Raw genomic sequence first — 11,765 nt, 5'->3', positions numbered from 1 at the left:
CATGTTGAAAAAAAACTGCAATCCTCCATGATGAGAAGCAAACAAAGTGAAGCGTTTACTCTAAGATTTCATCGTCATAGAGAGTAAGAGTCAAAGCTGTGAAGCCACACAGAGTAATTTCCCTGGTATATGTACAGTAACACACACTTACAGTAAAGTAATAAAGTGACATGTACTGGACTGCTACACAATTAAATGCATTTATGTCAAAGACAGTTAGCTAAATTGAGATAACATTCAAACCACATTCTAAACAATATGTTCATACTTAACCTGGACTTATGACATCTTGTTAGGTACAAGTACTACAACATACAAGTATGGGAGAAAAATTAAATTGATCAAATCCCATTAAAACGACTTTAAAAAGGCTTAATATATATATTGCTGGTAATATTTTTCTTTTTAAGAAAATATAAATTGTGCGACTGAAGCTTACAATACACTGCTGGCAGTAGAGCCAGGATCTGTGGTGACCTGCTGGAAAAGGGTCATCTGTCGAGGCGTTGTGTGCTGAGAGATTTCCCCGGAATAGAGAGGAAACAAACGAATCAAACAAACAAAAAAGACAATTGACATCTCATGATGCCTGAATCCCTTGCACCAAAACCCAGATGCTGCTATTGTGTTTGCCACGGTGGAATGCTGCAGATATCACAAGGTGCACAAACAGCAGCCAGACTATAATCAAACTCATACAGTTACATAAATAAGGGCTGTGGGGCGGGGTTAGGGAGCTTGGAAAGGGAGCGACAATATGAGGGAGAAATTGTAGTGTCCACTTTAGTCCAGCAGTGAACCGAGACACCTTTAATTTAGCTAGATTGAATTGATGTGGTCCAGAGCGCACAGCAGCTCCTCTCCCTGCAGCAGGGACTGACGAGCCTGCAAGGGGGCGTTGACTTCGCAGTCGTAGCGGGTGAGCTGTGGCAGGGTGAAAAGGGAACTGGCGCGATCTGATGTGCTTTCCAGCAGATGAATTGCCAAATCTAAGAACAAGAAATTTCAGAGTTATGATTCTGCTTGGGTCAAGTATCAAGCAGCAGTCTAATGTTTTTACTGCAGATCCAGTTTATTCACCTGAAGGCAGCAGAAGTATGGTCCTGTTCGACGCTGAGGCCTTCAGCTTTTTGCCTCGCTCCACTTGTTCCTGGGGCAAAGTTTCCTGTAAAAATCGTCAAATACAGACACTAAAATTCATTCTCTATTCATAAAGATAAAGTTAGATCTATACAAACCATTGTTGGTTGTTGATGGCTTACCTGTCCAATAATCTCTACCATATCACCCAGCTTTCTTTTGCGCTGTGAATTCTGAGTTGCCAGGATCCTCAGCGAGACTTCTTTGTCCAACTGTGGGGTCCTGTGGCACAGAAATAGTGATGAGTGACTCAAAAAAGCCTTATGAAGCAATAAATATGGAGCACTTGGGAAACTTTACCTCTTAGCAACAATGATGGCAGGTCGAGGGGCGGTGAGTGGTGCTGGGGAAGTTGTGTGACTACCTGGTGCACTGAATAGGGAGCTGGGATAGGTTTGAATGTCCTGTGGCACATGGACTGGAGAACTCTGAAGGGATTTGACTGGTCCACAAGATAGAGACTCTTCGGGGCTCAGACTGTGCAGCTGGAAGTCATCATCCATGGGGATGTAGGGAGCTAACATCTCCAGATCTAAGTCTTCCATTGCCTTCAAGGGAGGAATAAAAGTCTAATGAATAAGAACACAGAGGTCTGTTTTCTGTATTACATCAACAATTAACTGAAATTAAATCCACAGTATCTCCTGCCATTACCTGTGTGGTGAAGGGGGTCTTGGGCTCTGTATCAATGGCAAACAGCTTCTCCACCAAGTTTAGTTTACAATCTGAGCTCATCTCTGAGTCCATGGGATAACAAAAGCCCGGCACACTGTCAGCCTAAGGAGAAGTCAAAGGTCATTCTCTTCTTAGAACATATTAGTAAGTGGAAAAAAAAATTGTCTAAAGTGCAAAATGACAACAATTGACTGTCTGACCTCTGAGTTGTGGCTGGTTGATGAGGTGGACCCGGCTGGAGCATAAGTCTTAGCTTTGGCATCCTCTGAGCTGGTGGTGACGACACAGAGAGGCTCGCTAAGTAGCAGAGGGGAAAGTGGCAGCACCAGGTTGTCGCTGTTAGAGGGAAGCATTACATCATTGTATAAAGGGACCTCCTTCAGCACCTGGAGCTCTGAATCTGTACCAGAAGACAAAGGTAGGTAAGAATGGTTTCAAACTCAGATTTCTGCTGAGAAGTGTAAGTGCTATGAGGCCACAAACCAGGGCAGCTGAAATCCAGTGTGATGATTGTGTCTCCAGCAGCTGGAGCCAGCAGTGTGAGGTCCTCTGGCTCTGCCTTCAGCTGGTCATTCAGGCTAGCTAGAGGCTTTGCCTCTGGTGCCGGAGTGAACAGTTCAATCATATCCATCTCTGGGCCCTTCTTCTCGTCCTTCAGCAGGGCTTGAGGCATGTCGGGCTGGCTGCTCTCCACCACATCATTTTCTTCTTCCTCCTGCTGCTCCTCCTCCTCTGCCTTCACTGGCTTCACATCCTCAATCTGCTCCATGGACAATATCAGTTTCTCCTCCTGGACGCCACTGTAACAGTGTTATTCACCTGTGAGTATTACTGAGTATTTTGCAATGGCTCTGAAAATACCACCACAAAAAAAAATAACAAAAGTCTGTAATCTATTTTTCTAATTTCACACAAGAAAAAACACAAAAAACTGACGTCACAATCTCTTCTGAAAATGATGACTTTTTAAAGGGCTTTAATAGTACCTGAGCACAAAGTTGACACAGACAACACACTGTGGCTGGGAGTTCTTGTTGTTGTAGATGACAGTGGCTTGTGTTTCCACCCACACAAAGCCTCCTCTCTTTGCTAACATCCGGTACTGGCCTGTGCTGACTTGGCCCTTTGCAAACACTAAGAGCAAAGAAAAACAAACAGGACATTAAGATAAGATTGATGTAGATATTTGTTAAAAGGTTTAGTAAACATAACAGCTGAAATGTGTTGTATTTAAGAACAAGTTTGAATTAAATTCACTGTTGTTCGTCATGCTCACAGTTGTGGTGAGTCTTGGTAAGATGGTCCGAGTCCAGAGCATGATAGTACTCATACACAGAACGATTCATCAGGTCCTCTGGATCATAACCCATGAGCTCAGTGATCCTGGTCAAGCAAAACAAAATCTCTCAATTCATCTGCTGACATGCAGACTAGGCTTCTGTAGTATCTACAATGAACACCAGGTGGCTCTGTGTGACTGTCAGTGAGAGCTTACAGTAAAAGTACAGGATCTCCACAGGTGACTTAAGAAGCTGAATCAACCCATGTCGAATTTCTTAATATATCACTCAGATGGGCACTCTCACCTTTCATCACAATAGGTGAACTTCATGTCCATTGTATGGCGGCTGAGAAAAGTCTTGGTGTCAAGAGGGACCTCAATGTTGGAGGGATGTTGGATGGGGTCACAGATCAAAACCAGGTAGGGGACAGGTGGTTCCTTTGACGCGATGGGAGTCTCCTCAGTCTTGGTGTCATATACACGGACATGACCTGAGCAGTGGAGCACCTAGAGAGCGACAACAGGCAGGTCATAACATTTTATTATAATGTTCAGACCACAAGAAGCGTAAAATGTTTCTAATGCAGCAGATACATAATTATGAGACACAAGTAAATACATAAATAAATAAATAGTGGGTAGCTGTTGCATAATTTTTCCATCTCCATTTTTCCTTTACATAAAGTAAAAGTGTATTTCCGCGTGTCCACCAAATTCTGGTGCCTGTGAAATCAGTTATGATAGAATAATATTAATTATTATTTAGCCGACACATGAACTATTTCCAATTATTCTACAGGATTTGTGACTTTGAGATAAACTTGTGAATACATGCTTTACAAATAAATATTTTAACATTTATTTGATTGTTGACATAATTGAGTTCTAAGTTTTCATGCTTACTCAACTCCTTTTCAAGTAAGTTCTAAACCTATTTAAGTAATGGCTACATCTAATGCAGGTTCCTCTATGTATGTACATCAATCAATAGACACAATGGCTTACTTTGTTTTAAGACAATCATGATGGTCTATTTCCTTTGTACATTAGATCATTATATTACTGCTGATGTAGACATGCGCTGCAATGCCGTCTGTATATACTATCTAAAAACTCCATAGTATTTCCAACTCTTTACCTCCAGGTCAACCTTTTTTCAGATACAACTTTAACACCAACACACTTCAATCTTTATTACTACATGTTCCAAGCTGCTGACTTGCCTTCTTCCAGGCTGAGTGTGGAGTGGCATTTAACACAATAAACGGTCATTACACGTGACTCATAATTTGACATGCCCTCTCTGAAGGTTAATTTTAAAATATTGTAGAAATTAAATGATTAGTACAATTATAAGGACAATATATTTCCTGACATGTCATTGACCTCACGGGTTCCACTTCCACCTACCTTCCATGTCGCTGATTTGACATTGACAGTGCGGCCCCTGCTGGTGAGAGTGCATTTCATTCGGAGGAAGAAGCTGCGCTCTGTGTTTGGTTCCTTGGCCTTTTTGGAGCCTGAAATCACAAAACAGGAAGAGATGTTCACTGCCTCCACTTTTCATTCAGTGTTTCATCATAAACTTCTGCCAAGAGTTCACATTTACATTTTAAGAATACATAAGGCTATAAAGCGCCGTGGTCATTTAACAGCAAGTTAAATAAAGGAAGTAGAGCTACCTGCTGTTGTAGCTGAGGTAGCTGTCTTGAAGGCAAAGCAAAAAAGCAAATGTGGACTAAAATGCATGGCATAAAATTATGTTTTGAAGTACATTTCAAAAGGGAAGAACTGACTCACCGGAAATTATATAAAAATAATTGACACAAAGCCATTGTAAATAGCGTTTGGGCAAGCAAAATAGGAAATGTGTCAATGATGTGTTCTGTAAAAGATCACTTGAGTCCAACACTCGCCAACTCTAATCACTTTGACCTCTGGACTGAAGTGGGAAATAATAACTTGTTCTTACAACCACAAGGCCATAGGGCCAAAGAGTGAATTGGATTTTCTGATATTGAAGCACTGGCGTGTTCCCGATTCTGTGCATTAGTAAGGTCTTATAATGTGTCCCAACTCGTTGTTGTTATCCCTTACCTGTTTTGTGGACCAGCATCTCCCTCAGCTCTTCCTGGTCGCAAGGATGTATGAAGTCAAACACACTGTTTCCAGTCAAATCAAACTGCAGCAGAATGTGAGAAAAAAGTGAAAGTCCTGTTACCATATACATACCGCAGTTTATAGTTGCTCAGGGTGGACATTGTGTTACTATTTCTTTAATTTTTCATTTTCTGCTTCTGACTCCATTTTCCCAACAATCTAATGCTATTTTCTATATGATCTCTTTAACGTTTACACACAGCAGGTCAATTCAAACCAACCTGTGCCAGCCCAAGGCACTTGTTGACATTCTCGGAGAGATAGATCATATCTCCATCTTCTGACAGGACCAAAAGAAAGCCCTCCAAAGCCTTTAAGTAGGAGCCGTTTAGCTGTGATTCAAGCTCCGTTTCCTCCTCTGTCATTGGCTCATCTGGAGAAGAACATGGAGGAGAGACAGATAAAAGGAAGCTTGGGAAAGACATGAAATTGACATGAAAAGCTGTCAAAAGCACATGTTTGCAAGGCAGGACCTTGCATTACACAGAAAATACACTACAGTATATATGCAAAGGGATCTACAGTATATTTGTGTCTCAGCTAATTTCTTAATCAGCTGACTCAGTTTTTAACCATTGAGCAGTGTTTTGTTCAGTTTTTCTCGGCATCTAAAACTATGCTCACGTTCACTTTGTTTAAGGTGTCATTTCTTTCCGCCAAAAGATCTTTCACATTCTTTTGATTGGGTTTATCAAAGTGAGACCAGGAATAACAAAAAAATGCACACTGTAAGCTAAATGCTCTACTATGTGGTACAATAATACAGATACTGACCAGTGCTGAGCACTTTTCTCATGCGCAGGTAGCTGATGATGAGCCTCATGATCGAGGCCTTGTCCAGGCTGGAGCTGACGCTGTGGGGCAGAGGCAGCTCCTGTGCCAGCTCGTAGAACACCTCTGACTCCTTCCCACGCCGGCATCGCGCTGCATCCCTCGACTTCTCCTTCCTCCGCTCTGAGCTCACCCTGCAGGAGAGAAGAGGTGGTGGGTCAGCCAAATCCATGCCACAAACGGGTTCAATACACACTTCAAGAGCCGATATCCCCCCTCCCCGACTGAGTGTGTCTGGTCAGCAAACTGTCCTGTCACTGGGGCGGCTGCAGCCGCTGGAGCCCAAACAAGCAAGACACAGCCAGGCTTCCGTCTGGACCCCTGTCAGACTTATTTACATAAATGGCAATCGCAAAACGTCTTATTGGATGTTAACCAAACAACATGGAGTCCGCCCCCTCAGAGTGATTGGCTGGGAGGCAGGGCATGGACTCTCCTGTCTGTCTCTTGGTGCAAACTGCACAGCCAAGCTTCAATGCAACACCACCAATCACCCTGACATTTATGAGTCTGGCTGAACGGTTCTACAGGGAAGCGAATGATAATACTGGCACTAACGCAGAGATCACATACAAACACAGAATGAGTGACACCTTCAAAACCAGGACAAACAAACTGTCCTATTTTCCACTAGCTTTGCTATTAGCATGCCTCATAACTTGTTACCACTTGTACTATCCCCATATTAGATCAACCATTTATCCAGGCAGTTATCCGATGTCGGCCTAATAGACTCTCGCCACACTGTAAACAAGTTCTTAAGATATGACAGTATTTTTTAAATGAGTACAGCAGACTTTAGAAGGACACAATTCACTTCATTGTACTGATGTTTAACAATGGAACAACCTAGACTTTTAAGCAAAGCGCTGCTTGAGTTTTTATTTTTATTGGTGAGCACATGGGCATCTCTCATGATGACCATTCACATAAATAGATGATCTAAATGTGTAACATAATCACAATAGTCAACCTGACTGCTGCTGACTGTCAGCCATTATCTCTCTCACAACCACAACCTCATAACCTCAAAAGCATTTAGATGACACTGGAGGCGGCATCACCACAAAATAGATGGCAGTTCAAAAGCCCATGCCTTTGAAATGCACACCTAATTGAAATTGATCTGTGATATACTTACAACACTGAGCAAGGCCATGTTGTTATTTAAAGCTCTCCAACAAGAAAATTGACCGGCTGACTGAAATCACCCTCCTGCATAGCAAATCATTTGGCAGGGTTGCAGACAGATTTGTCATAGGGTTGAGAGGGGAATGTTTTGGGTTTTAGAGAAAAACTTTCCATCAAATACAGGAATAAATAACTCCTCTGGGTAAAAAGTCAGAGAGCGTTATCTCTTGTACAGCACCAAAACCTAAGATACACATCTGTGAGTCTGTAAACGCATGAGGATTTTGATGTGCAAAAACAGTTAGCGCATAGCACAAATGGTGCACTGTGGGGTGGGTGTTCAACTGCAAAATAGAAACCACTTTTACACATAGGAATTTAACAACCAAAAAAAAAAGAAAGTATTTAATTTTAATCCAACCAACCCAACGACTATTCTACTGGACACATTTCCTTCCTCATTTAATTCCCATTTGATAACAAATGCCCGCAGAGACAAAATGTGTGTTACTGAGGTTCTTGGTGGGGCAAATGCCAAGAGCCTTCCTCCTTTCAGAGATTTGTAAATGTTTGTTTACTGTAAGATAAACATGCTTCAACCAATACTGCAATTACACCCACAACTGTATAGACTTACCCACATGTTTGCAAATTTGCAATACAATATCATTGGGAAATATTTACAATATCTTCTGTCTCGGGAGTTATGCTACTTCTGTATAGAATCACATTTAATTTCTTATAATCTGACTTTTGGCTCCTACTGCAAAAATGACCTCCAACCAGCATTCATGCAAGTTAATGTATCACAGGGTGAAATGATCACAAATTCAAACAAGCAATTTTACAAAGGGGACACTGGGAAAGTGCACTGGCAAAGCTGCTGGCTAAGCTTCTGATGATCTAATGACAGAGAAACCCTACACACTGTTATAAACTGTGATCCTACTGGAGGCTAGATGATTGATTAGTGCAAGCCTGTAAACAAATTGATTTCCTCTGTCGTGGCTGCAAACATTTTGTATCAGACAACCTTATACAAATCCTACTCAAATGAAGTTTCGCTGTAATTTTCCACTGCATTACACCTACCCTGAATACAGGGGGAAGATTGCATTGAACATGACAAACTACTGTGTCTGAACCACTATGTATTATTTCTACAGCAACAGAGTATTTTAGTCAGTAAAGTCCGTTCTACTTAAGACAGCAAGATTGAGTTGAAAACATAAATCCATTTACAGTATCCAATTTTTAAAAAAGGTTTTCAGTACTACTGTGTATTATAATTATACAGAAGTGTATTTGTCATTTTACTCCTCAACTAAAGGGTAAAATAAAACTGCTTACACATATTATACATGAAACATGCAATGAAAACAAAACAGTTCCCCTGTTCAAACAAAGTGGAGCAGAGAAGCCACCGTTACATAACACAGTAATGCACATGGTCATGAATGCCCAGCAGCTTGATACGCCTCACTGAATAAACAATCACATGTCCAGTTTGGCTAGCTTTAATTAGAATGTTTTTGTACTTCTGTTTCTGAATTATTATATTATGTCAACATGTTTTATTTAAATTATTAACAGATGTGAGCAAGAGGATTAGAGATTATTGTGAAAACACAGCAAAAGAAAATAGGCCTCCCCAATGTCACCAGAGCTGCTTGTGTATAATGTTACTACGGGCTGACCTATTTTGGTAGAGAAGTATTCTCACTGTCTGTCAGTCCTTTGTAGTGCCACAGTAAACATTGTCTTATTTATTATACAATCCAGTTCAGGCAAGCCCTAAACCCTTCACCCAATGTGAAAAGCAAAGCAACACTGAAAGTAAAACCTTTACAGACAATTGAACCCGTGGCATGATATTTATATATGTAGTGTGTAACATTTTGTCAAACACTTCGTTAAAGCCATTATGGCAGTGGCATACTCGTTAATAAAAATAGTGACCAGGGATGCATTATTACACAGAAAAATGTGAAATGAAACGTCTTACTGCACAGCATAACCATGCTGTGAATAACATTTTTAAGTTTCTAACCAGCTTGAACACAAGTTTTTGAACAATGAACAGCAGGGCAACTTGCAAATGGCAGTAAATCGCAACACACATTCGGCCACTCCTTTTGACGTCAAGCCCTTGTGATTAAGAAATGAGACTGATGTTACGTCATAAATGCACCTCACAGACACCAGCTTAAACTGCATCAAACTGACCACAACTCTTTATTTCTACTAAGATAAATAATAAATAACACATAGCTATTTATTGAGACTAAACAAGCTATTGAACCAAGATCTTAATAACACCTCAGTAGGATTTTAGCATGCAGGATGACATTTAAGCTCTATGGAGCAAATAGGACCCATGTTGAGTCCACAATTTTTGAAAGACATCTTTCATTACCAACTTTTGTAACAAGTTCTATGACACTTTTTCAAAGAAGACAACAACATTCTCTTTTGTTGTCCTCTGTGGAAAAATTTCATTGCTGTTATTTCACCCCTGATCAGCAAACGGATCCCCATGTTCCTTGCCAGATATAAAGACACTGCTGACCATCTGTTGATCACCTCTATTACATATATTTAGTTTCTCAGGACTGACTTTATTTTCCGATGATTTTTTGGGTTTCGCACCTGCTGGAACTACTTTTCCCTCCAACTTAATATGCATGTACACTTAGTGTACAACCAAACTAAAACCAGGACTGATACGTTACAAATATTAAGCTTCATGCACTAAAGTTTTAGGATACCTTCAGTACTTGTCCACATATTTAGCTATTCTGTCAATGATAGAAAGGCTCTCAGTAATCTGCTGGATGCAGTCAAGTGTTAATGATCCTATTCTAAAGTCAATACTAATTAATTACTATGTTTTTAACAAAAGCATGTAAAGAAAAAACACATTTTAACCACACAGTGCACTCAATGCAGATTCTGCCAAGCTTGATTAATAGGTTTACTATCAATCAATTATTAATGATAAATTGTAAATAATTACAATTATAAGTCAGACCATGAACATCTATTTGATTGTCATGAACTTGGCTTGTTAGTCAGATTACTTTTGGTCGCTGATAATATATTTGTACTACATTGTAGTAAAGAAGTAATCACACAACTGATCAATATTAGAAGCAATATGTAACTGTTACCCTAATGTGTCCTGTATATGGATATTGGACAGGTGAAGAAACGGGCTATTGTAACTTTTAATACATTTCAATTTAACTTAACTTATCTTATTCAACTTTACCATAATAAACGGCTTCCAGTCCAGAAAAAGAGAAATTCAAACCATGGACAACTTCATTAAACTTCACCTAAATATTTCATCAGAAACCACACACCACTACTCAGCGCTGCTCACGTGATCAGCTCATTGAACACCGTCAAGGTTGTCTCATCACACGCAAACAGCAAGCTACACCACTTATTATATAATTATATAGTTTACTACACGTTGGATGTGTTGCTAACACATGTGTCAGACTCTAAATAACTTTATATATTACATTTAGAAGATTTCAACACAGATAAAAATAATTTAAAAAACGAAGAAAGACATTTAAGTTCAATGCAGATTTGATCAACAAAAACTGACCTGTATTAATATGTAATCAGTTTAACGTAAACAGTCTAACGTAAACAGTTTAACGTCAGCAGCTCGAGCTCTCTACCAGCTAGCTCGCTGAGTTAGCCGCCTGCTAACGATTATAGCGTCATAAGCAAACGCATTTTGTCGAACAAACACGCAAAACTAGCAGTGAACCTCGAGATGAAGCGCATAATGTCACACAACCACATCCCGACTGAACACCAAACTTGTTAAGTCAGCTCCCAAACAACAACATAGCCCGCTGCGTAGCATTACCCAGCGTTAGCCTCGACGTTACCTTTTCTTTTCTGGTACAGTTCCTGTGTCCATGTCAGGACGAAAGGACCTGAGTTGAATCTCTCTATCGGTGTCAAGTTGTGCCCGCGCCCGTCGAGAAATAAACCAAAGTCCCGATATGAATATCCGTAAATCCTCAAACGTTTCGCATGCGAATTCTCACAGCGTGAATTTCGTCAAAGACGTCAAGCTTAAAAACATCACATTCGCGTACACTCTTCTTCGGAGGCAGTGCCACGCTGGTAGGTCAGAGGCACTCCTCCCCCTGGCTCCGCGGGGACGCGCAGTCACATGCTCGTCTCCGTCGAGGATGCGCACAGAAAACCTGGTGGAGCGAGAACAAAACAAAAAAATAACTGTACTTTTTGACTAAAGTTAGACTACAGTGTCTGATTCAACGGGTAGGGTGCTGTTTATGTGTGGTGTTACCTTAACAATAATGATATGTTTCTCCAGATGTGTGTTGGACGGTGTTTTGCTATTAAAAGCCTTGTTTAGTGACGTGTTCTAGGGTGCACGAGGGGGCATTGGCAGTTTTTCAACCAAAAATGCATAGCATGACACTATCAGATTTAAGTCTGTCTTGGCCTTCTCCTCCAGTGCCCCATCAACAAACTGTCCCTGCTGTGTGCCCCT

General features: G+C 40.7%; 1 protein-coding gene across 2 annotated transcripts; it reads right to left on the bottom strand.

Annotated features, from left to right (window-relative positions):
* Window positions 1-33: 33 nt before the first annotated feature.
* hif1aa (hypoxia inducible factor 1 subunit alpha a) lies at window positions 34-11,380 on the bottom strand. Of its 2 annotated transcripts, none has more exons than XM_068580238.1 (15): window positions 11,131-11,380; window positions 6,032-6,222; window positions 5,479-5,630; window positions 5,195-5,279; window positions 4,508-4,617; window positions 3,402-3,604; window positions 3,092-3,198; window positions 2,802-2,949; window positions 2,299-2,615; window positions 2,016-2,215; window positions 1,795-1,917; window positions 1,441-1,709; window positions 1,263-1,362; window positions 1,081-1,165; window positions 34-989 (listed from the first exon to the last, which is right to left on the bottom strand). In XM_068580238.1, exons 1-15 carry the CDS (start codon window positions 11,160-11,162, stop codon window positions 820-822), a joined length of 2,292 nt encoding a protein of 763 aa, XP_068436339.1. In that variant the 5' UTR covers window positions 11,163-11,380; the 3' UTR covers window positions 34-819. The 2 variants fall into 2 exon arrangements, with proteins under 2 accessions (XP_068436339.1, XP_068436340.1); XM_068580239.1 differs by having other exon boundaries at window positions 1,441-1,688.
* Window positions 11,381-11,765: the final 385 nt, after the last annotated feature.

The sequence above is a fragment of the Clinocottus analis genome, unplaced genomic scaffold, assembly GCF_023055335.1.
Source record: "Clinocottus analis isolate CAN_PGR_092001 unplaced genomic scaffold, fCliAna1.0.p SCAF_17, whole genome shotgun sequence".
In the NCBI taxonomy this organism is placed as follows: domain Eukaryota; kingdom Metazoa; phylum Chordata; class Actinopteri; order Perciformes; family Cottidae; genus Clinocottus; species Clinocottus analis.
The sequence above is the reverse complement of the archived record's forward strand: the minus strand, read 5'-3'. Positions and strand labels throughout refer to the sequence as shown.